Genomic DNA, 26,322 nt, shown 5'->3' on the forward strand with positions numbered 1-26,322 from the left:
TTCATATTTTAACCTAATTTTTTGGGGCCCCTGTCAGTCATATGGTGCCAGTGGTTGGGAGGGATGTGCATCCAAGTTGCTTTATTCAGGAGCTTCTTTTAAGGTATTTGGTGAGAGCGTTGGCTCTGTTTGATAGTTGTGATAATTGAGTTTGTGATTTCTCTTCTGCAGCCATACTGTTCGTTACATCTCCATCTTCATGTGTCTGCAAATCCCTACACATCTGGAAACATAGCCAGCAGGGAGTCAGCGCCGGGGATCATTGTCGCATCAGGTGGGTGAGAGGGAATCTGTTCTGAGTGACATGTTGTTTCTATTTTCTCTTTCTTCTTGGAGTTCAGAGGAGTTGTCATGAAAACACAAAGCTCTTTTGAAACTCTTTCAGTTTTTTTTTTTAGCAATTAAAAAAAAGTCCTACTCTGTGTGTTTGTCGTCTTGTAGAATGAAACTTCTGCCAGTTGCTGAAATGTTTGTAGTACTGTTTCTTCTTGGAGTTGTGAGGGGTTTTCTTCAAAAACAAAGCCCCTGTTGGCACCCTTTATGTCATGACCATTCTTAACTAAAATGATACCTTTACCTGGCCGCTAATCACAGTCATGGATCAGACCGCTGCTTTTAAATGTCTTCTACTCAAGACAAGTGCTCTTTAGTTAAAGACACACCTTGAGGCAGGTAGCCCTGTTTTAATAGAAATAGAAATTCCAGCTGTTTTGGGCTAATGTGACTTGATTATTTTGCTCAGTTCATTTAAAAAAGACATTTTAAAAATGAAACCTCCTCAAGTGTAATTTTAAAGTTAATACTGGATCACAGTTTAAATTGGAGTTCAAAGTTTCTGTGCAACAAAATTAAATTATATTCAGGTTAAAAAAACAAACTTAACTGACTTTTGTATTTAATTTCTCTTAATTTAAGATAGTTTTGAAGTGTGGCGCAACAGAATCTTAACCTAAACCATGAGTAATCCGATTTAAAAGTTAGTGCTTGTTGGTGTAAGAGAATGCTTAGAATGACTGAGACTGTGAAATTAATTCTGTATTGATTAGTGTGCTTAAATTTCACTCAGCACAAGATAACAAAGAAGAAATGACACACTCGTCTGCTTTTCTCTGAGTCGTTTTTTCATTTAGTTATTTATTTATTTGTTATTGGCATTCACAATTGAGTAGCACATCTCCTTTGATGGAGTTTCTTTTTTCCATTAGATAGCACAAAAGTCACTTAATACAAAGTCCAAAGAAATGTGCCTCTTTCAGTTAGTTTAAAAATCTCGGTTTCAGTTAAGTGATGTTCCCAATATGGCAATGCAGCTCCCAAAACTGTGTTCTTATGTTTCATTTTTTGGGCTGTTAGCAGATTTTTGCTCTTCTGTCTCATTTTTTTGTCTCTGTTTAGTATTAGTACAACATGCATGTGTCACCTCACCTTCGAATAGGTCCAAATGACAGAACAGAAAGCCAACACACTAGAAACTACATAATCCTCATGGTTCAGCCCTCAGAGCATTGTGTTTCCTGAGATCACAGGAGAGAAAGCACGCAGTCTTACTGACTCAGTGGGGAGAAAACAAAGAAATTGAGGAATATGACTTCAGCAGCCCCCCAGGTGAATTCACACCTCAGTGATATTTACTCCCGCATGGGCCGGCACTGTCAATAACACATCGGCACATGCCTCAGGTGTCTGGAGAAGGCCAAGCTCATACAAAAAGTATTGGTGTCTGGACCTTTGTGAAACATTGTAAATTAAACAGGTTTCAGGGATGTGGGAATAAAACAATTGACTGATTTTGTTTGATCGCTGAATTAGAAGGGCTTTAATTGGGCTTCAAACTGGACATGAACAGCCATCTGAATGAAAGATCTGTGCTTGTTTATCCCAACCATTCACCATAACCTACAAGCATGGCTATGGGTCATAATAAGGTGCTTGCACAGTTGATCTATATGGCAGTTTTTCTGATGAGGAGGGGCTGCTTTTTTTTGCAATGAGTGACTTTAACTGATATTTTTATAGCTGTCACTCTGGTTTACGCCAACACACACACACTAAAGTCCTGGGTTTGAATCCAAAGACCAGTTTCCACGAGTCTGAATGGGTCTCAGTTCATGTTCATAGCTATATTCTGTTTTTCTATACTGTGTCAATAGAACCTCTACCCCATCCATCCCCAGACCAGAATAGTGTAGGGGCTAATTCATTATAATGTAAAACGTTACAGCACGGCATCACTTTTAGCAGTAAAAAAGTAATATTAATGCTTTACTAAAAGAAAGAGGATTTTGGTCAAATTATATTAACAATGTCAAGAAACACATTACCACCCGTTCTTGTCGTTGATTATATAATATACAATATTAAAATCTATGAAATACGACAGACTTAATATCTCTAGACAGCTGCATGTTCCAGACTTAGTTACTTTTTTTTGTCCGCACTGTTGTGCTAATGCAGTGGTCACAAACTGCTGCCCCTCAGGCTAGCCAAATATGTCAGGAAGTAGTTTTATTCAATCTGTGGGAGTAATGAACAAGAAGGAGCTGTTTGATGAGGAGCTGCAGGCAACAGGATGCACACCTACAACGTATCAGTGAGGTAACAACTCCTCTTCCCTCATTAACATTATCAGATTATGACTGAGTTTAACTCCGACATATTGGCAAACAGGAGCTTTTGCTTCCTGCTTTGTCAACAAATCGTCTGCCATCGTCTTGTCAGTGAGTTCTCCTAAATGTGACTCTTGCTACTCTGAGCTGCAACTCTGCTGCTGGCCCCACTGCTGCATGGAGTAGACACTTCTGCACCTCTGGCAGTTTGTAATCGAAGTGTACGTTGTCTGACCATTGAGTTTTTAAAATGCAAAACGGTGGTGGGGGCAGTGGCGAGTAATGTAATTGCCGTTTGCCCAACCACAGTCTAATGCTAGGAACACAGACTACTGCATTAAGCCTAGTTCAAGGTGCAAGTAAGTTATTTATTAGGAAAAAAGATTTGCACTGTCAAAAATCAATGTGCATACAGATACTTCTGTTTGCATTTTTTTGTTAAATTTGAAGAAAATCTGAGCAAGAGTGCTGCCAGGTGTCTGGATAGAAATACAATACAATTTAATTTGTTGGTTCAGTTCAAGGTTTCAATAAGTCATTTAGAGTAGGCAAAAAAGATTTGCACTCACTATTGAAAATGGTCAAATAAAAATGTATTCAAAAGGTTGTTTGCTTTTTTGTATAATTATATTAATAATGAAATACAAAACTACATTTTCAGGAATATTGCACTTTCTTGTAGTACTTAAATGGTGTAGTGGTCCTCCTACGTGATGACGGTACCAACAGTGGCCCCAAGTTAATTTGAGTTTGAGACCTCTAAGCTAATGAATTCTTTGAGCAGCTTTGTGATCCAGCTTTGGACTGCAGTGTATTTTTGGACACTTTCTAAAATAATAATATATCCATAATGATAAATCTTATATTTATCAATTTTCCGTGTTGAAAACAGTTATTGTTGTTGTTGATTTGTAATGAATTGCAATTAACTGGAGCTATGATGCTTAGATTACTCAATATGAAACATTACCCCCGTCCATTTTATCTTGCCTGATCGTACTTGAGCGTTCACTCTCACGAAGCCCGTTCACGTTCATTAGTTGCAAATGGTTACTTTCAGTTCACCGAAAATATGTGCATGTTTAATGAACGTGCCCTTTCAGAGCGTTCATGCACAACACAGATATGCAAGTTTGGTGGATTGAGGACTCAACATTTTCAGATTGTGGGTGTTTATGTCTATGTCTATGTGTGTCTGCCCTCTGGTAGACTGCATTTCTTACCTAATGTAAGCTGGGATAGATTCCAGTTTTTCTATGTAATAAGTGGTTGGAAGTGACAGTTGCAGCTGCCACTCTGCACAGAATAAGCAGGTGTAGATAGTGGAAGAATGGGATGGACTTAACAACTTTTAACTTGGTAAAATGTTACTGTGTCATAACCACTGGGAATAGACAAACAGAATTTGTTTTGGTCAAGAAACCATCATCACCTCTGCCAACATGAAAGTGAAGAAGAAAAACCTTTTTACCAAAGTCCCTGCCACTCATTCATGTCTCCTATTTTGTCCCTCTCCATTGCCTTTGCTGCATGTACTGAAGCCTAGCACTAGTAATTCAGACAAAGTGCTTTCAATTTCAGTTGGATATAAGACACACAGAGCCATGAAGTGCAAGGAAATACAAGAGTTAGTATGAAGCTACCACTCAATGAAATTTGGCAAGGAGATATATTATATTTGCTGAGGGTAGACAGTCAGGGACAAAGAAGCTGGAGCAACATTCTGACAGAGCTGCGTGATGTTTTTTGTTGTTGTAAAGGGCTCTTCAGGCTCAAACTCATAGGTTGAGTCTCTCACTATAGACTACCTTAACACCAATCTGCAGAACGTTGTTTGACTGACATAACCTGGTGGAAAGTCTGTTGGGCTTTAACCAAACCAAGCAGTGCTGTGAGTCTTAGCTGAGTGGCTCGTGTATACACACAACACATGTCTACATCACTGCAGCAAGATGAGAACGTCAACCGCTGGAGGTCAGCAAAAATGTTAGGTTACACTACAGGGACTGTAAAGCAAATTGTTTCTCAAGGAGTGTTTAGACAAGGGGATAACCATAGCTCTGAAATGCTCACAGTACTTTAGAGCCTCGTGTTTAACCACCTGGCAACAATTACAGGCTAAATTAAAGCAATTACAACAGTCTGCACTAGCCTGGCACCAGGAAAGCTTGTCTTAATATGGTCAGAACTGCTGAAAGATGAATACAGTAATCTGGATTTATTGGGTAATTTAGGAGTGTGGGCAAATGTCACTGCAACATTTGCCCACACTCCTACGAGATCTACAGTAACAGTAGATCTCATGGAGCGCTATAATTACAACCCCAGTCTGCAGCTGCAGGCTCCAGCCCCCTGCTGTATCCCCATAAATGCTCTTTATAAAATTTGGGATTTATTTGATCACAAACAGACTTCATCTCCCGTGTCTGCATTATGCAGTTTCCCATCCCAGACACTTACTGCAGCTTGTCTTCTGTCTCTTCTGTGAATGGTGTCTGTCTCTCCAGGCTCCATCGGCTCTGAGCTGACCACCAGCAACGTCAGTGTGTTTATCACCTCGGATGCAGGAAACACATGGCGACAGGTGAGGGGACTTTTTCTACTAATGTTGTCCTGTAAAAGTTCAAACTGAAACTCAACCTCACTTTATTTGGGAAATATGGAAACTATAATCCCACTGCAGCTGTTGTGCATTTTTTTTTTTCATTTTTCATATGATGATAAATAGCATATCTTCAGGTTCTGGGTGGACATTTCCCATGGCAGCAGTTGCGTGACATTTGAAAGCCGGTGTTGTTAGGAGACACACTGTCAACTTCTGTGGTGTGCTACTGGCTGAGGAACATCAGACAATATCTGACACACATTGATACAAGCAGGGTTTTAATTGGGTCATGGCTGTCTGGGGCTATGATTATGCACTTTTGCAAAATCTTGGAAGTCTTTTCGCCACACTGGTAAAAATATTGTACCAAAATAGTCATGTAATGCAAAGCTATGCTAAGAGTCTCTGCAGGGTTTTGGTGTAATTGTGTCTGTGTTGGTGCATTCAACAATGTAACTTTACTTAAAGGGAATGATAAAGTGTCTTGTTTTCTTCTTCTTCATCATCGATGAATCAAGGCATACAAAGTGGCTCAGAAAAACAAAATCATTTGAGAAATAAATAGGTATTTATATCTATTGAGCAGAAATAATGAGGATAAACTATGATACTGTACCTGCTAAAAACATGTTTATACATAAATGTTGATATTGTAAGCTATTTTATTGAGTGGCCTGTTAGCAAAATGTTTTTAATTTAAATGTAATTACATTTCAAATTTAAGTCCACCGCTGACGAACAGTTTAAAAATGTATATCGTCTAGGGCTTTTATTGTGAAAGGTACAAAAACAGAAAAGAGTGTCTGCATGTGCTGGATTTGTACTCACAATAAAAGTTTGCCGCCTTGGTTCGGACTAAGGAGCTTTGTATTATTATTTATATCTTCATAAGTATAGGCGCAACCCTCAGCTAGAATATTTAGAAACATAAAATAAAGTTTTTGGCCTCTTCTGCAACCAAATCAGCCCGTGACTACCAAATTTGGAATTTCAACTTCCATCCAGTTCCTTCCCACTGGTGCTGTGGCTGCACCTGGATATACTTGTACCTCTACCTGTCCCCTTAGCCAGTGGGTCAAAAAGTTAATTTGAGACACTGTGAACTAGCCTCATTCACACTGCCTTTTCAAGGCAGGAATATTGCACCGATATTTCGCCTCACCATCAGTATGAAAGTTACAGAGGCGGAATGGCGGGACAGTTTCGTTCTGCCTCTGATCCGCCAGTGGAGGCAGTAACAGAGCTGCAACAGAGGCGAGACGACCTCTGTGCATAAGGGTAAGCCGGAAGGGCAGGACAGGGGATGTTCTGATGCGATTCAGTCCGGCAAATAAACAGATCCTTAACTCATCAAATAAAAGACAAATGTCCCACACTCGCACCCACAAAGCAAAGTTACAAAACCAAACAACAGTAATGTGGTAGCAGGTAGTGTCTTTGGCAACTGATATGAGGAAAATACCAAAATTTATACGTGGAAAAGCCTCTGTCATCCTGTCTGTCCTATCGACTCTTCGTCACGTTTCTGCCGAAAAACAGCGTCTGTCCCTGGCAGCAGTTGTTGACTGGCGGTGATTATGTGACACATTTTTGGGCAAAAATCACAATGTTTTTGTCCCCTTCTTCTATTGTGTTGTTGTAGTTTCTGTCTTTGTTGCCAAAGACAGAAACGAATCAAAGAATCACCAAATTTAGTGAAGAATAGACCAGACCGAGTTTTCGATGGACTTCCCACAGCATCCCTCTCCATGAGTGAGAGCCAGACAGTGTCCGCTATTTACTGATGGCGATTATGTGATATAATTTAGAGCAAAAAAACTTATCTTTGTCATTTTCCACCATGCATGCTGGGTCAGGATCTCAATCACAACACATTATAACAGCATCCGTATTTGTATAAACTTTCAGCAGATACATGTTTAGATTAACAGATGGAAACCAGTTGGAAACACGTAAAAAAAAAAAACACAGATCTCAACGTTATGAAGTGTACTGTCATGCCTCATTTGGTTCCGCCATGCCAACATGCTGTATGAAATGACACATTGGAGCAGCTTTATGCTGAAATCACAAATGGGATGAAGCAATGGCTAATAATGTTGGCCCCCTAGCTGGTCAGCTGCATGTGTCGCCATTGGAATGAAATGTCCGACCTCATAAATATTGCATTTGTCAAGTTACTGAAAAAATCTTTACACAGATCAAAACAAAAAGATATATTTTTGACTTCAACTCCTTTCAAGTTACTGCTGTTGGCTGCGATTGGATTCCTGCAAGTAATCACATATGTACACTGCGGCATATACAGTATGTTATATTATGAATACCACAGACTCACACCTGATAATTAATTTTTCCAATGAAGTGCCCAGTCTAATCACAGCGTGCCATATGGAGCAGCATGAGTTGACTGACCTTCTATCCTCTCAGAAAATATCCTCCTCCTCCTCCTCACTCACTCTGTGATTTTATCATAGAGGCTTTTAATCTGCAAACACTAGCGAGTGTTCTTTTAAGATCCATCACCAAACGTAATCTTAAGGGTTATTTGAGTCCCTGTGTTCAGTGCTGATGGGTGGGCCTTACCTCACTTGACTTCAATTTACGGGGCCTGTTTGTTGATTAGTTACCGCAATGAAAAATAATCATTCCAAGCTTATCCACATTGTATGCTGTGTGTGTGTGTGGTGTAATATTACTTTGCTTACTTGATTGAGACAGCGTGGGTGTGTGCCGACGTGTGTTGGACATGCACACTGGTAACAAGCCACTGCAGAGAGAGCGATCTCTTTTTTTCTGTCCCTGCAGATCTTCAATGAGGAGTACGCAGTGCTGTATCTCGACCAAGGAGGGGCCTTAGTCGCAATAAGACACACTCCGCTTCCCATCCGACACCTGTGGTGAGTCGTTATGACAGAGACACCATTTGTCACAGCATGACTAATTCTCTCGGAGGAAGCAAGTCTTAAGTTAGTCAAACAGAGGCAAATTAGTTTGTCTTGGAACCGAGGGACAATATTGTTCTGCGAAGAAAACCCACCAGCCATGGAGAATTCTGCTTTGACAGTTGTCATTCCATTTCACCTTTCTGAAGTTGAAGCCATAATGAGCCTAGTTTCTACTGATCAGTGACTCAGCCCTGTGCCAAATATGAAATAAAGTTGTTAGACAGTTCTCTGGGTCATTAGCTTTTGCACATAGTTGGGGCGAGGGCTGAGCAACGGTGCGTTGTGCAACAGCTGTTTGTGTTCCCAGGTTGAGCTTTGATGAAGGACGGCAGTGGAACAAGTACAGCTTCACCAGCTCTCCTCTGTTTGTGGACGGGGTGCTGGGAGAGCCTGGGGAGGAGACGCTCATCATGACGTAAGTGACAGATTTGTCAACATGGAAAATTAAAGCAACAAAACAAAATAGCCCCTCTGTCTGTGTGTGTGTGTGTGTGTGTGTGTGTGTGGGCTTGTGTGTGTGGGCTTGTGTGTGTGGGTATGATTAAGACAATTTTCAGGGACACATTTCAGACTCAAGACCAGTTAATTGGGGACAGCTGGTGCAATAGGGGACAAAAGCAGCATCGTCATTTAAGAAAACAGATACATTTTGAGGTAGTAGTGAAGGTTAAGGTTATTTTAAGGTGAGAGTAAATTTAGGTTTAGGTAGGGGACTATCATCAGCAGTCTGAGTGATGAATTTATATTACTAAAAAATAAGTGTTCTTTCTTATACATTATTGGGCGTAATTCCCTAATACATTCCGGTTCGGGTTAGGAAATGATTCTCAGGGTAAGGTGTTAAATTAATCTAAAATACATACAATAGAGTTTAAAAAAAGAGAAGAAAAAACACTTTGTAATATTATGGTGCATGTAATTATGGTAAATGCCATTCGACAACATACACAAGGGCAACAAAATGCAGTCCAAATATTTGGAAAGTGACAATCTATAGTTAGTTATTAGTGGTTTTATAAAAACACTGTTAAAATTGACAAAAAGGATAATTGTATTTATTTTGATTGATTTGAAGAAATAGATTTAATACAAAATGAAACGTTGTAAAGCTGTGAACTTTAATGAAGAAGAAGTACATAGGACGCAGAATCTTGAACACAAAATTTGGGAAAAATTCTGTCTCAGTCTCTAACAGGAGTTTGGTAAAATGTACACTGATGTAAAGTGTCTGTAATTGCAAACTCAAGGTACTTTTACCTTCAAACTCCACTTAGCTGAAGTACTTCAGTATATTTATTTATTATGTTTGTGACAGAGGGGCTGGATGGACCGGTACCGTGGAACAATTCTTAAAACATTAGATCCTGCGCTGAGTAGCTAGCCGGTGATTGTAACTAACGTTTGTGCCTCAATTCCTTAAACACACAGGATATTGAGGGTGTCAGTGCAGAGAGGTTTATGTATTTTTCTTAGGATTAGTCAAGTAGTGGTTATAATTAGGGTCAAAGTCAGTCTCAAGGAAATGAATGTAAGCCTATATATTTTACCTTCAGGTAGCTTTAGTAGGTGTTTGTGCACTATATACACCATGTGCCTGCTCTCCTCTGCCTTAACCCGAGCCAGTGCTGGTTGCATCTATACACAAGCCTCCTCGATTCAGCATTCCTGACTGTCTGTTTTCCTTTTCATGAATAAGAAAGATTCCTCTCAAGGTCTACCCAACATCAAAACTGTCTGTCTCCAGATTATGATCACAGGAGATCAATGCTTTAGCAGCGAGCGACAGCGTGACTGTCCATTTGAAGAACTTGAAGGAAAATGATCAAAATAATGAAAAAAAGAATTCCTGCGAAAACAGACTAGAAACTTTACTTTCAAAAAGTTTTTACAAGCATTTAAAATTGGGAAGTGCACTGTATGAATGTGTGTGTCCTCAGAAACCTGATTTATGAAGATTCCTTTTGTGTTCTTTCACATTTATTATTAGAATAGCCCAGAGCTGGAGTGCGTGCATATGCCATGACACAGCACTACTCCCTCATTGCAGCAGAGATTTAGGTATTTGGGATGTGTTACCAAAGGGTTTCTACAGTCACTTCATCAATGTTTCATGACACCTGCCATAAATGACAGACTGACAGTCGGCTCTGTAGCCAGCTCTACAGGACAGAGATAGGGCTCAGCTGGAGAGACAGAGAGGGAGAGAGAGAATAGGAAAGCAATAGTCTTGAGGAGAAGAAACGAGTTTGGGTGGGAAAGGACCACTGCAAAGACAATACTGGAAGGTTTGCATTGAGAAAAAGTTCTTGAGCACGGAGCCTCTCAGCTGGCAGACACACCATTAGTTTTCATAAGATCATCATGCACCATTGTTTTTCTCTTTTTTTTTTTATCAATTTGTACTCATTTTAACAGTAAGTGCCTGACATGGTTGGGTGCCCCCAGAGCCCATTGACAGATTGATTGTGATAAATATGTTGCAGTATGAATGGTGAGGGGGGGTCACTGCATAGAAACACACCCACTCAATTTAGTTGGAGATGGAATATTCATCTGGTTAGTTCTAAGTGCTGTATCGTAGGCAACTGGACGTGTTTCAGTTTCATGTTTCACCTCTGACCCAAGAGGCTTCTTCAGCTCTAACTAACTGGAGGGGAGTTGCAGGCTTTTAAACTCTGTGTGGGAGTGTCCTTACAGAGTCGTTAAGGACACGTGTGAGCTCTGAGTTTCAGAGTCGTTAGGGCCACTTGTGGGTCGTTGACCCAACCGGCCTTTATGTGGGTTGCTGGGGCTAGGTGAGCCCAGGTGTGAATGGTTGTTAAGCTGCTGGGGAGAGAACTCAGTACAGCATTGTAGGTGGGTGATAGGTAATGTCTTAGGCCACCTCCTCTGTTCAAAGACGGTCGTTCCAGTTTGACATAGATGGATTCTTTTACTCCTCTTTCAAACCATCTGTCTTCTCTGGCCAAGATGTTAAAACGTCTTCAAGAAACTGAAACGCGTCCAGTTGCCTACGATACAGCACATAGAATTACCATGACCTGGATGACTGATTTAAATGATTTCAAGTATTTATGTGTTTATTTGTACATAATTTGGGCTTCCAGCTCATAGTCATATATGTATATATATATATATGAATATGAGCTGGAAGCCCAAATTATGTACAAATAAACACATAAATACTTGAAATCATTTAAATTGTGGGCCCTGAATCTATAATCTATGAAAGTTTAACTTTTTGAATGGAAATAAATAAGCTTTTCCATGATATTCTAATTTTTTGGAAAAAGGGTCTGTATGTCTAGTGCCAGCTGTGTTTAGGTGAGAAAGTAGACAAGGGTTTCTGTCACAACCACTTTGCTACCACTTCTGTCACTATTTATAATTTCCTGAAACAGCTGGGCACTGTAGTTTGTGGCAAATGTGAACCAAACAGGACCAATACCCATTTGATGTCATGTGTGAAAGGTGTATGTTGAATGTATGCTATGTTAACTACAATGCCTGTGTTCATAGTATTGAAGGAACATGTCACTCAGTGTAACAGTTTGCTTCACCAGTGTATTTTTAATAGTTTAACAGAGAGGAATAAGACTTTGAATCAATGTATTGTTGCTTTTGGTCCTCTCATGGAATTTGTTGACAGTGAAGAAAACACAGAATATCATCATCTTAATTCTTTCACACCAGTTCTGCTGATCATTATCTACACCGTGTTTTGTATGTAACAAACAACGTGCGTGGCTATTTTCCAGGATATTCGGCCACGTCAGTCATCGCTCGGAGTGGCAGCTGGTGAAAATAGACTTCAGGTCCATCTTCAACAGGAGATGTACAGAGGCGGATTATCAGACGTGGCACCTACACAACCAGGTATGCTCCATGCCAGCACAGAAATAAACACAGGACTTGTTTATCACACATCCTAAAAATGTTTTCTACCGTTGGTGGAGAAATGTATATCTGAAGCTCACATGGAACTACATTCACTTGCTATAGTTGTTGTAGAAGCATAACACTCAATAGGCCCTTAATGTAAGATGATTTTTTTAAAGCAAATTACCATAAAAGCAAGTATCACAGTTTTTTTTTTTTTTTAATATTTTTGTGATTTGATTTTAAATTTTAAAAAGTAGTGCAGCTGAAAAAATAATTATATAGTTATAAGGCAAAACCTGCCTTAGAGTCAAGTGTTTCATTGTGAGTTACCAGAAATCATGATAAATCCAATTGAAAAATGGTTCAAAAAAGAAAAAAATTATAATCGTGCACCATGATGGACATGGATGGGTTATGAGTCGATGGTGACAGCTGGGCTCTCCCCTTAAACGTGAATGTCCGTGACTGAGTCTGAGCTTCTCAGTAGAGAAACGTTTGCTCATTGGCCTTTGGCCTTTTCTGCGCAAATGATTATTACGTCACCGGCAGTGTTTCCTACTCAGCTGCTGCACACAGGTCACAGTGCTGATGCCCTCCCCTCCCCACACACAGAGGTTCACTGACAGTGAAAACATGAAGAGTGACCAAACTGTTGCTTGGTAAAATGAGATGGAGCTGGAAGATGATGCCTTCTATTATTATTAGTGTGTTTAATTTAGAGGCATTTTGTGCAGGATTTGTTGTTCCCCGTTCACTGAAGCAAGACAGAGCAGCAGTGGTCAAGCGAGCTAGAGAATGAATGAAGGCGGTATTAATTAAATGAATAAAACATAATTTTTTTGATTGTGTCACACTGGTTACATTTTAAATGTAATGCAAACTCTGAAAACGAAATGCCTAAACTGATAGCATTTGCAAAGATAAAATTGTACATGGTTATGAAATAAGACAAGGGAAACATGAAATGTGTAAAATTTAGAATAGGGAATAGTTGGGCTTAAATGGAAATATGTTATTTAAATCTGTCTTAATAATGAGTTACATAAAAAGTCCTAATAAGAAGAAATCTATTAATGTAACTTGTGAATTTAATAACAACTCAACTCATTCCTTAATTACCTGTCAAAGGAATTTTCCGTTTTCCGTTTTTTAGCATTTCCAATCCAGGAATTCATATCAGCTCCACCACTGACTACCCCAGTAACGAATTGGCCACATTTTCGCACCTTGACCAGACATGGTCCAGCCATATAGCAGGTTTTAACCTAGTCTTGTTTGAATTTTAGCTTTCAGTGCTCAGTATCAAAACATCCAGATCAGGATGAGGAACATAAGGATGTCATCAGGACATGTCTACTTTGAATCTAGCCTGACTTTCCAACAACAGTCCAAAGAAAGGGTCTGGTTTAGGGGCCCCTCTGGGACCTGGGGCCTCCTAACTTTAGCTGTCTCTGAAATTACTCCCTTGTTTACTCATTCACATCTCCCACTGTATCAGTCACACAGTAGTAGAGGTGAATTTTGGCACAACTGTAATTTATACATCTATAAAAAGTCTGAACTATATAGTAAAAAGGAAGTAATTTTAGATACAGCCTTTGATGTGCACATCTATCAAAAGCGTTCCATTGTGGGAATGTTTTAGGATGCACAAAGAATTTGGGACACTCAAATAAAACAGAGACAGAGAGAATAAAACAGTGTCAAGGTAACACAGAGGGAGTGATTCCAAGCAGCCTGTGTATCACATGTCAGCACTCTGAGCCTATGGATGCAACTCTATTCTGCTGCACAAACAAAATCCCTAAAGAGGATTAAAGTTTTGACTTAATGGGCTATTATTACAAAATAAGATGCCAATTACTTCATGGAAAATTAAATCTACAGGCTGCAGTCTGTTTGGTTGAAACACAGGTTAGTTTGAGCAGGGCCACTCGATCAAACGCCGGTAATGTGTGATCACTGGCTGACCGCCTCTGCTTTTAGCTTGGCTGCGCAGTCAGTAGACTAAAGCCGGACGTCTCTCAGGTCCCAGAGCACTTATGCAGATTCCTGCTGATGCTCTGAGTCAACCCTACCTCCCTGCCCCCTGCATAGTTAAACCTGCCTGAAAAACCCCTCAACCTGGTCAGGCCTGAGGCTGAGCCAGAGAGTCAGAGCACACCTTTATTTATGGCCCAGTTCTGTAATTGGTTTAGACACCCATATGCTCAGAGCAGGCTAATGATCAAAACTTATAGTATGGAAGACGATAAGAGTCCATGCCAATTACTGGGCTTACCATCCTAAAATGGGTACAGTTGGTCCTGGTCTGCTGCAAAACACTACCTAAAAACAGAGGACAGCGTTTGTGTTTTCAGTCCATTGGGAAAGTTAAGGACATTTTCAGGAGCTGGAAGTCTATTTGTGGATACAGCCTGATTTTTTTAAGCATCTCACTAGTGACACCTAATGCACAAAGGCTGAATGTTCTGCTGATAAAAAAAGAAAAAAACAGAGCAGCAGTGTAGTGAAGGATGTAGTGAAACAGGCTGGTGTGCATATTTTTTGTACTCCAACTGATTTTATATTCACATCCTACGCATTGATACATGGCTAAAAATGGAATGGGTGCTGGCAGATTTTTGCAACTGAAGCTTCTTCTTATTCATTCCTCTCAATATCACCAAAAAAAAAGAAATCTCTAAAAAAGAGCTCAAGCAGCACACTCACCAGTGTGACACATGCAAGGGGGAACAGTTGTTAAGTTAAGCACACCAAACAGCACAAGCCTGTAAAAATTCACTGAACAGGGATGCACAACACGCTGAAGTAAGGCACCAGTGCTTTTCACACACAGTGTGATGCACACACGGTTGGCTGCATCGTGTAAATTATTTATGAAGGCAAGTTCCAAGAGTAGCTAATTTTTTAAACTCTCTCCTCCCGGTTCTTTCCTGGAATCGGGCCCACAGGGAGAGCCGTGCCTCATGGGAGTGAAAAGAATCTACCGAAAGCTGAAACCCACATCCAGGTGTGTTATGGGAAAGACATACTCTGTGTCCATGACGTCGGGCCCCTGTGAATGTACGGAGGCTGATTTTGAATGGTGAGTGTACTTCTTTTTCTTCCTCTTCTTTTTTTTAACGATCACATATTCTGTCCTATTTGTATCCCCTCTGTATGGTTATTAAAGGGGAACTCCACCGCAGTCAGTTTACTTGAGTCATACTCAGGCTGCGAAAACATAATGTTTTCTGTGGCTAACGATGCCATCAGGGTTATTTTAGCTTGGGGGTGGAGACTACAAACTTATAACCCAAAGCTTGGGTTACAAACTGGGGCATGAAGTTTGAAATATGTGGGCAGGCCTTAAACGTCTTATATAAAGACTCATGGTGGCTGCATTATGCAAAATATAGTTTGGTATTTTTACATGAAATTGAGAAAGGTCCAAAATGTCCAACTCCTTTATATGGAACTTAATATTCCAGTAATAATCAGAATAAAAATGCCTCATGTACCCACCTCAATCTGAAGAGTCTGATCCAATGTTAATCGGCAGAAACTTTTGATAATCCGTTCAATAAGGAAATATAAGTGCCTGATTACCATGTAAACACTTTTATTTGTTTGTTTGTTTTGGGGTAGCAAAACAGAGCTGTTCTGGTTGAAAGATGTAAGGGTTGTTGAACACCTTGATGGCTGAAATAGAACTCTGTGATTCTTTCATAGTATACTGTTTTTAAGGTTAGTACACATGAAATCAGTTGTTAACTTCATTTGTTTGGTATGTTTTCTATTAATTTAATTTCAGTTTGTTTCACACTATGACGAGCTTCTGTCTGTGGCACCCAGCTCTGATCCTGATGGTTCCTGCTGAGCTTGTATTGTAAATCATTAAAAATAGCTCATAAATAAGTAGGCTAAATTATTTCCTACACAGCAGGGCAATGTAGTTTTTAATGAATGTTTCTCAAACAGACAACAACAGTACGTGCATGTTTGGAACTACCTCCAACTGTGGATGTTTACCCATTTGTCACACTAGTAACAATCTCATTAGTGAGTTGTATTACGGGACAATAATGTACAAGAACACAGTAAAGACTGTATTTGGTCTGCATACTGACATGTTGGTAACACTTTGTAATAACCATCATTAATAAATGATACATTTATAGTAAACTGTAGTTAATAGTTGTTTCACTGTTGACAAATGATGGAATGCTTTATAAACCATTTATTAAACAACTATTTATTGTAAAGTTGCAACTGATGTTTATAAATATTTACAATTGCTTAACAAATGGTTTACAAAGCTTTTCATTGTTAATGGTGATAACTGTTACCTTAAATAAAGATTTATTAACTACAAATAATTTATCCTTTATTAATCATGAATATTATAAAGTGTTAACCACACATTTGTTCTCTTTAAAAATGTGTGTCAATTAGTTCATCTTCAGCATGTGTAACAAATGGCTAAAAATATCGTAAAGTTTACACATTATATACTTATTGTGTTATCATCCGTCCCTATGTAATTCCTACTGTGATGTGTACAGGAAGTTCTAAGCAATTATTCCTCACCAATGTAGACACCAAAAAAAAAAAAAAAAACACTGTTTGTGGTGACATTAATTCACTGTATTGAATACAAACCTCAGAAGAAAGTAAGTGCCAAAAGAGGTGCCATTTGGAGGCCAGATGTGAGAACAACAAATAAAGGTCAAGTGTTAAAGGAACAGTTCACCCAAAAAGGAAAATTCAGTCATTATCTACTCACCCTCATACAGATGGTAAGTTGGGTGAAGTTTCATAGTCCACAAAACATTTGGACTACAAATAAAGTAGATGGGGAAAAAAAACAAAAACGCAAAAACAACATAAAACAGCGTAATCCTCATCAAACCCAGAGATCCCAAGTTGTTGGAAAAGATATGATGAAGTTAAAATCTTCACTGTAGCTGCAAAGCTAAAAGCACCCTGTCTGAAATGGGTGCACAGGCTCGACATTAGTCAAGTGTGTAAATAATGTCTTTTTAAAATCAATTTTGGACCTTGGGTACTCCAGAAACTTAGATTACGTCGAATGAGCTGTATGGAGCCACTTTATTTACATTCATTTTCCTTTTTATGGTGGTGTTTTTTTAAGTCACCATCTATTTAGGAGAATGCCGCAACTCTGTTTTGCTGTGAAGCTCCAGAAATGTTTTGTGGACTGCAGAACTTCACCCAACTTTCAGCATAGCAGTGGGTAGATTATGACTGAATTTAGATTCTTGGGTGAATTTATCCTTTAAGTAAGCTATTTCTCATGCATTTGGGACTGAGCCACATCCTTATAAATATTGCGAATACATACCGTCATATGTCCCCAGGTTTAAGAAAACTGGCTTTAAGTGATGGATTAAAAGATAACACATCACTGTCATGGATAACCTCCAGATTATAATTGTAGAGGAGCTCTGGCAGATTCTCATGCTGGCTGCTGCTGCTGCTCATATATGGAACCCATTCAATTGCCTAAACCTGTATCTGTATATGTCTGTTTGTGTGTGGGTGGGTGTGTGTGTATGTATGTTTGGAAGGTTACCTGAATGTGTGCCATCGCAAATGTGCCAAAGTGGTCAGAGGAAAAATAATAATTCACAGCTGCTCTTGTAGCTACTGTAGTGACTCTTTATATCACAGCTACAGTCACACAGAATGCTTTCCCACATCCTCCCAACTGCCTTTCTTTGAACAATCAGCAGTATTAATGTTGCTTTTTTTATTTCACTTCGGTCCCAAATCAGCAGGTCTCTCGAGTGAGGCAGCTCTTGCAATAAGCACCATCAAAATCATAAATCACCAAGCCTAATAGCTTTCATTAACAATCACAACACTTCTGCATCTGTGTGCATGTCGTACTAATTGGGGCAATTTGTCCCTATCATTTTGGGGACACAGCGCTGCTCTGCCTTTTAATTTGTAGGACAAACAGCTTGTGGGCTGTGTTTACAAAGCACCAAAGAGGCATACAACAATTGCTGTAACAACTTTGAAGTCAATACTAAAATGACATTAAGTTTACACACTGTTTTCCACAATTCTGTATCACAATTTTAAATAAGACTCCAATAGGTCTAAACTACAGAGCAGATGATGTTTTTTCAGCTTTGTATATTTCATTATTTTTTCATAGATTTTTTCTGTGAGTAATATCAGTCATTTTGTAAGTGTTATTCAATCCCGAAGTAGTCTGTGTCTCATTTGAATAAAATTTTCCAAACACAGTCTCAGGAATGAAAAAAAAAAATCAATATTCCAGCTCACATCGGGATTTGGTGGACCAGGAAACATGTTGTTTGCGTGTTTAATGCACTTGTTAATAATGTCAATCGTATCCTGGTGTGGGCTGATAACAAAGGATAACTGCTTAACTAACTGCTATGTTTGTGTCTACTTGGATCATTTCAGCGATTATGGCTATGACAGACGGACAAACGGCAAGTGCACCCCTGCCTTTTGGTTCCATCCATCATCGATGTCCAGGAGTTGCACCATGGGGATGACATTCCTTAACAGCACTGGGTAAAAACACAGACCTGAGAGCAGAGTAGACCCGACACACACATTCTTATGAATAGTTCAGGGTACATTAATTTGTTTCTGAGGGACAAAAAGGACAAGCTGGCGAACACGTGGTCTATACGATCAAATGTTCACTTTTAAAAAAACAATCATTACCCACTGGCACTGAAGTGTTTGCAAGTCATGTCAAGGCTTTGAAAATAGTTTACATGAAAGACTCAATACCCTCTTCAGTGTAAGAGTGTGTGAAGTGCTATGGGTTTTCCAGAATGTGCTCTGACAAAACAACCTCTTCTTAAGGTCCGCGTTAACACATCCTCACATCCTCACATACCTAAACAGCCAAACAGGTTGATTGCCAATGACTCACAAAATGATATATTCGACCGTTCCAACAACGACACAAAAACTTTAGCATATGACATATGACTTTATACAAACCAGATTAGGCCTTCATGGTCACATGGTTACCATTAGGTTTCCGCACAAAAACTATTTGGTTAGGTTAAGGAAAAGATTGCGGTCGGGGTCAAAACAATTAAGCTATGATGGTAACGTATAAAGTGATGTAGTTTAGGTACATTACGGGTTTCACAAGGGTTTTGCTAATGTGTCTAGACCACCAACCCAATCCTTCTCCTTGCATGAGCTTTGTCGCTCTTACACTTCATCACCTGATTTTCTCCTTTAATCCAAACTGCTAAAGAAACCTAAAAAAAGGTGAAATAATAAGTTGCAGACCCAGGTTTCCTGGGTGAAAGACCTGTGTAGTGCAGCCATAAGAGCTTGCTCTGAAATTGACTGTCGCTTTTTCATAAGTTGCTGTTATGTTCCTAGAGCAACATTATTTATGATGTTTCAGGAAGAACGCCAACACTGCGACATCAGCTGCACTGATGAGCTATAGAGACATTTTTTCAGTTGAGAAATGGCTGATGGTAGTATTTCAACTTTTAAACCAACATGGGTAAGAGGTCTTTAAATCTGAACATTTACATTTCCCAGACAAATGCTTATGAAAACATCGTCCTTTGACTGATCACTACTTTCTGTAAATAATGGATATGTTTTTTGTCCTTGTGCTCTTGAGTACATCAATTTAAACACACAAATTTGGATACTCAACTAAAATGACAGACAGTTAATATAGTAAATATGGGGTCATTTCAGAAGCAGCCATTCTCTCACTCAGTTTAGATTCCTTGTCTGAGGCACCCTGGTTATATTCCTGTTTATGCCCAATCACCACGCTAACAACACTCAGGACACAAAGCGAGTCAGACACTTTCAAATGTATGTGTTTGGTGTAGAATCTACAGTATATGGGCTGTTTATGGAGCATGGCAGACAGAGGAAACATGCAGCTCACAAGACTCACTTGTAACTTTGGTGGTGGCATATGTAGGTTCTGATTTTCTATTTGAAACTGTGCAGAATACATTTTTAAGGGTTGGTTCTCCCATCTATTTTCTCATTTACTTCTTGTGTTTTGTAGCCATGCAGATAACTGTTAATCACCCAACTTCTGAGATTTCCACCTTTATCTATCCCCATCCCTGTACAGTCAAATGATTCACACAGCTTTGACAAACAAACATGTAATCAGCAGTGTCTCTTTCCAAACACAGTACCCCTGCTACTCTGGATAATTGAAATCAAAACGCACTGCTGTTTTTTTGTTCCTGTAGCAATTACTGTGTTTTATTCATGTCAGGGTGACAGAGTTTTTGTTCCCCTGCAATCAATCACGTGAGCTTTTTGTGTTTTCCCACCCCAGCTACAGAAAAGTGGTGTCTAATAACTGTACAGCTGGAGTCAGCATGGAGTACACAGCCAGAAGGCAGCAGTGTCCCATCCAAGCACCCAAAGGTCTCCACCTGGTCACCAGCGAGGGCACGCTGACAGCCACACTGGGAACCAATGTCACCTTCCTTGTTTTTCTTGAGGAGGTAAGCTGTTTTCCGTGCTTCTCAAAATGAACTGTTACCCCGAGTACATGTCATTATATTCACACATCCCCCCCCCCACAGTTTATGAGTGCAACAGCACTGTGGCATAGCCCAGGTCTGTAACCATTTGTCACAGCTAATGTTGGTGCTAACTACAGCAAAACTCATTACATCATAATAATGTTATGTCTTGAAAACTTGTATCTTGAAGTAAACATGTATGTAATGCTGTGAATCTACCCTCTCACTGAAGTTACATAGTGCAGAAACAAGGGATGGGGAGCAGAGTGGCTGTGACAGAGACACCATTCATACCATTACATGACACTGTACCATCAACATGATTTTGAAGCCGTTATTTTAAGGTAAAAAATGTACATCATGCTTTAAAGTCTGAGATATTTTCTACATAACTCAACTTTACATTATGTAAGTTAGTACTTTTAGAAAGCAGACACACAGTATCAAAGCAGAAGTGACACTAGAAACACTTGTCACATTCTTGGTTTGCTCTCCTGTTAAGTGACAACCAGGCTTCACAGTCAAATTTTTAAAAAAATGGAGTAGGAATTGTGGTTGGCTGATGCTGGCAGCTGTGTCTCCTGCTTGCCACTTGAAAATGTCTCCCTGGCTGGATCGTTTCTATGGGGACTAAGAACTATGCTCAGCTCCGATCATGTCATATCATCATACTGTTACTGACTAGATCTGTATGCTAAACTAAAACATACACAGTGTTTTGTGTCAGTATCAAATACGAAGATTTAGGACACAGTTTACACTCTAAAGCCTTCACTAACAGCCTTAATAGCCTTTGCTGCTCTTCTCAACCAAAGGTTCTTTGACATAGTGACACAGCCACACTGCCATAGAGCCGTGAATGGATTAAGTGAGCTCGGAGCTGCCACTCAGCCTTGCTGCCAATTTGTGACCGGAGCTACTTGCAGTATTGTAGTGAAAAAATACCCTGTGGCCCAAAAAGCATTTCCCCACAGAGCACCATTATAAAAGATGCGTCATTAAAACCTGGAACTTTAAAAACTGCATATCAGAACTCTTTGAATTCTGAGTGCTCCATCCATTATATTTGTGAAACCTGCAGAGAGCTTAGAAGTGTGTGACATCATGGTGTAAAGTAATGGGCTGTGCATGTACAACATGCTGCACAACATGGAAGATGGATGAACCTTTTTTGTTTTTGCACTGGGTGAGCAGTGAATGGAACTTTGTCCAGTTGAAATAATACATCCGTGCTTACCTCTCTAGACCTTCAGTTGGAGCTACTGAAAGAAGCTGCACCCTGACATTCTTTAACATCTATATTTTTACAGCACTTTTTTAAAAAAAAATCAACAGTACTGGTAAAATCATGTAAATGAAAGTACAGACATAAATAAATCAAACATCATAAAAATATCCCCTTGCTAATTTGTGATGTTACACTGACGTCCTGTTTACATCGTTAATTGCTTTTGATGGAATGGAGCTACACATGTCCTAGTCATCAACTTTTACATGACAAAAGTTTTAATAAGCTTTGATATTTCTCGATGTTTTTTACAATTTAGTAAATCACTCGTTTGAAACTACCTAGTATTACTAAGAACAGTTATTCACAAATTAATATACAAAAAGTGGGTGCGACTCAATTTTCTAGGGCTAGGGTGATTAGACATCCTGAAAAATTAAGGACTGTCCCGAATTATGGTCAATTGTCCCGAATCCTGAATGTTGTCTTTTTTGTCATGAAAATGACACTAAACCCAGGTCTTGATTAGTTACAGCCTTAGTAAGCATGTGAAACATTCTTTTGGTGTTGCCCACAGAAGGCACTGTTGCGGCTCTCCACTGGCATCAGCAGGGACTCCGGTGTAGCCTCTTAAAATGTAAATCTATAGCCTACATGAGTTATGGCTGTTGTACTTTTCTATGCCTCTGCGGCAGCAACAACCGGGGGCCGGAGGCATTAGTACATACGGACTCAAGGATGAACTGAATTTGGTGGTCAAAGGTAATTTTGTATTACCCAACAATTCATATAATAATTAGGACAAAATTACACAAATGTCTAACAGGATAAAATGATGAAGGTATGACATTTTATATCCAAAAGGTCAGCCTATTGTGACATCCTAATGAAAAAAGTTCCAGCCATTATCATTTCTAGTTTTCTTGTCATGTAAAGCAGTGCAGGCAGCCATGAAGAGGAGTAATCTTACATGAACAGGTGTGATAGGCACCGGATTGATTAAATGAAAAAATAAATAAATAAATATGAAAGGGAATTTACACACAGGTGCATAAAACACAGTCGTTGTGTGTCTTTTTCTTCATGAAGGACAGTTGACTTAATGAATAGTAATTCTTCATGTGCTGAGTTTTTACTCATGTGTTTCACTCCCTTGGCTTGAATTTCAGCCATTCCAATCTAGTAACACTAACTATGGCTCTTAGGGGACCAGCAGTTCTGCTCCTATTAATGTTCTACATAAAATACAGTAAATTATAGCAACAAGAATTCAAGATTTAGGGCTACATACACCCTTTGGTGCATCTGTCTATCTAAGGTACCAAACGCAGTGATGAGAAGATAACTTTTTATAGCATGAATGACCATTACACACCTTTTTCCCAGAAGTCTTCTGTTTTAGTGAAGTGCAATACAACGAGTTAGTTGAAACCAGAGTGAATGTGTAGGTGATTAAGGGACCTGCAGATTCCCTGAAAATGTTTGTTTTATGCAGGGCGACGGGGCGAGGACGAGCATCACGCTGGACTTCGGAGACGGCCACGCTGTGACCTACTCCAACGTGAGCTCCATTGAGGACGGGATCAAACACATCTACAAAGCCGTGGGGATCTACCGGGTGACCGCCACCGGGGAGAACGGCCTCGGCTCAGAGACTACCATGCTCTACCTGCATGTGACATGTGAGCCACTGAGGAGTTTTTTTTGAGATGCAAACGTGCAGGTGTATTTATTTAGATAGGATTTTGTCAGATTCTTGTACTCACACTTTCGGCTCTTTCTGCTTCGCACTTTTTATCACATTCTGCTGAATTGGGCCTGTCAGCTTACACACACTATACAGCACGTTCTGTGCTTTATTTCTTCACAGAACACGCTCCCCTCCCATAACCAAACAAACAAGCGAGATGGAACAAATCCCACTACATTTATACTCAAGGCAGCTTATGCTTCACAGACGCTCAGCCCATGGAAGCCTCTGCAGCCTCATATGTAATGGGTCTGACCACCCCTGGTGTATTCAGGGGGTGACAGATGTAACAGAGCTGACTTATTGATCAGGGAGCGACGTTGCCCCTGCCAATCTGTCAATTCTATGTGCCAGCCAAACAAATAGAGCCACCACAGGCTCAGGAGTGCCACGGATGAAAAATAACACACAGATGGCATCCAACGGTCCCAGCGCAGGAGATAATTCTGAACAAACTCACCCACACCTTTAAAGCCACTCTTTTTTTCTCCATTTGAAACGATAAAGCTGTTGTTTCTTCCCCTTTTTGCACATTGCGGCGCAGTGCATTGAGTTCACCATGTGATGTATATGTGTGCCTGAGTAGGTCAGCTGGAGTATATCCATCTCTCAGCTCCCTTTGTGGCAGTGAGGAATAAGGAAGTGAACCTGACTGCTGTTCTGTGGCCCAGCCAAGTGGGAACGGTCACCTACATATGGTGGATTGGAAATAACACCGAGGTACTGTGCACTCAAGACTTTGCTTCTCTCTGAGCTTTTACTTTGCCCAATTGCAATTAAGTAGGATGCTGACTCTTCTGCTCCAAAATGTGAGAATCATTATTTTGTTAAGCTATTTCTGTGCATCCAGCTTGCAAAAACTGCGGCCTCGTTAATCAGGTTCGATATAAATTACGGAGCATGCTGATGTTTTAGAACTCAAAGCAGCTTAATCACTAATAGTCAGTGAAGTGTATCCATCCTTTATTTTTACTCTTAACTCCTTCAACTAAGGTCTAAAACTGCTTTGCAGAGCTGATCAATCCCACAGTTGAAGGGTCAGAAAAGACACATTTTTCTACTAAGCCCTGGCAGCGTCAAGCCATGCAGATAGTTTGAGTTTTTTGCACACAGATTTTGAGATCTCTGCCTTGGAAACTTCTTCTCCCTAATATAATGCAGGAAAGCGAGATTTTTTTTGTGCAGAATTAAAGCACAGAATAATTATATTTTAAGGGCAAACAAAAGAAAAAACAAGTCAGCAAAGTCCCTCCAGAAAAACCGTCGCAGCTACTCAGAAGCAGTGGATATTTAGAAAATGTAATCAATTAACCAATTGAAGACATAATTGCATTACTTAATTAATTGTATGTGTACGTGTATTGTATGTGTGGCTGCTTCCCTCATGCTTTGCCTGGGCCAGCCCTGACAAAGTGTAGCAAAAGGTTTACTTAACGGAAAAGCATAGGTGCACTGAACACCTATGCGGTGGGCTTAATGCCAGTCCTGCTGATGGGCTATCCTCCAGCACCGATGCAGCACAGCGGTGATATATCCGGCTATGTGAGACTGCTGATTGTATAACACCTCTGACACACCAACCAAACATACCTCAAAGATATGAGACCCGATGGGAAAAAAGGCATTAGATGTGACCCTTTATTTTTAACTTATGTAATAGAATTAGATGGATAATAAGCATGTACGCAATTGAAAAATAATTATTTTTTTAGTGTACAATCATGTGGTGAACCACTCTCACCTGTTACCAATGACCCTGTTTAAATATACAGTATTTTTGTAATTTGTGTGAACTAACCCTTTAAATGTGTACTTGTGTCTGCGGGCTGTAGCAAAGCTCCCCTCTCATTATCTGTCTTCATAATTGTAGCTATGTAAATGTGTTTGTTCAGCACCTTCCACAAGGACAGCCAGTTATGTCAGTTTGTATCAAAGCGCGGCAGGATTAGCATCTTATAGCTATCTGAAGAACAAATGGAGACGTGAGTGATGACAGGCAGGGGCTGCTGGTGTCACACAGGGAACTCTCTGTGGACCCCGACACTGTACGAGGCACAGCACAGATTGTTGCGGCTCTCACAGTGTGGTCGTATGTGTGTGAGTGTGTGTGTTTTGTCAGTGCGCTAGCAGGCTGACACCTCTATAGTGTAAATAACAGCAGTGTGAAACCAGCGTTGATAAGGGTCTCTCACCGGAGCCCCCAGACTTTGACTCTCCTCATCTCCCCCTACCTCCGCTATGTCTCTCTCTCTCTCTCTTTCTCTCTCTCTCTCTCTCTCCCCCCCAGCAGCCAGTAATCACCCTAGAGGGAAGTGTGTCATGCACATTCTCCCGGGAAGGCATCAGTACAGTCACTGTGCAGGTGTCTGTAGGGAATTCCATTCTGCAGGACAGAAAAACCATCGCTGTCCATGGTGAGCCATCTCTGTGACTCTGTAAACACACAGAAAACATGTCTCACAATAGTCTACTGTATAATGATTATTTAGATATTTCCTTTTATTACAACTTGGGTCTTATTTTCTTGTTGTCTTTTTATCATAACAGCATTTTTTTTTTTTTTAAACTATGCAGTGCCCGTTCAAAACATTATGTTCAAAAATGATACATATGAGGAATTATTATTCATTAAACTGTTCAGCATTACATTAGAATTAATGCTCCACCTTGAATAAACCGTTGCCTGGGGCCCACACTTCAATAATCTGCCCCTGAACTATCCACCCCGGAGAGTTACAAAGCAGCCAAAGCGACTGGCTGGTAATAATCTTTCTG

The 26,322-nt window shown here is 39.9% G+C and overlaps 1 protein-coding gene across 7 annotated transcripts in view; it reads left to right on the plus strand.

Moving 5' to 3' along the window:
- The window catches only part of sorcs1 (sortilin-related VPS10 domain containing receptor 1), a gene marked incomplete at its 3' end in the record, with an annotated part of 231,547 nt that overhangs the window by 179,147 nt on the left and 26,078 nt on the right, over window positions 1-26,322 (plus strand). For 5 of the 7 annotated variants that reach the window (XM_084342464.1, XM_084342463.1, XM_084342460.1 and 2 more), the window contains 11 exons: window positions 172-274; window positions 5,114-5,190; window positions 8,020-8,111; window positions 8,467-8,574; window positions 11,918-12,035; window positions 14,996-15,129; window positions 18,486-18,599; window positions 20,377-20,548; window positions 23,293-23,479; window positions 24,134-24,267; window positions 25,835-25,961. In XM_084342464.1, coding sequence (XP_084198590.1) covers window positions 172-274; window positions 5,114-5,190; window positions 8,020-8,111; window positions 8,467-8,574; window positions 11,918-12,035; window positions 14,996-15,129; window positions 18,486-18,599; window positions 20,377-20,548; window positions 23,293-23,479; window positions 24,134-24,267; window positions 25,835-25,961 — 1,366 coding nt within the window. The remainder of the gene's footprint in view (window positions 1-171; window positions 275-5,113; window positions 5,191-8,019; window positions 8,112-8,466; window positions 8,575-11,917; window positions 12,036-14,995; window positions 15,130-18,485; window positions 18,600-20,376; window positions 20,549-23,292; window positions 23,480-24,133; window positions 24,268-25,834; window positions 25,962-26,322) is intronic. The other 2 variants (XM_084342459.1, XM_084342465.1) reach the window with 1 other exon arrangement.

This window comes from Pagrus pagrus (genome assembly GCF_965226575.1).
Source record: "Pagrus pagrus genome assembly, chromosome: 2".
Taxonomy (NCBI): domain Eukaryota; kingdom Metazoa; phylum Chordata; class Actinopteri; order Spariformes; family Sparidae; genus Pagrus; species Pagrus pagrus.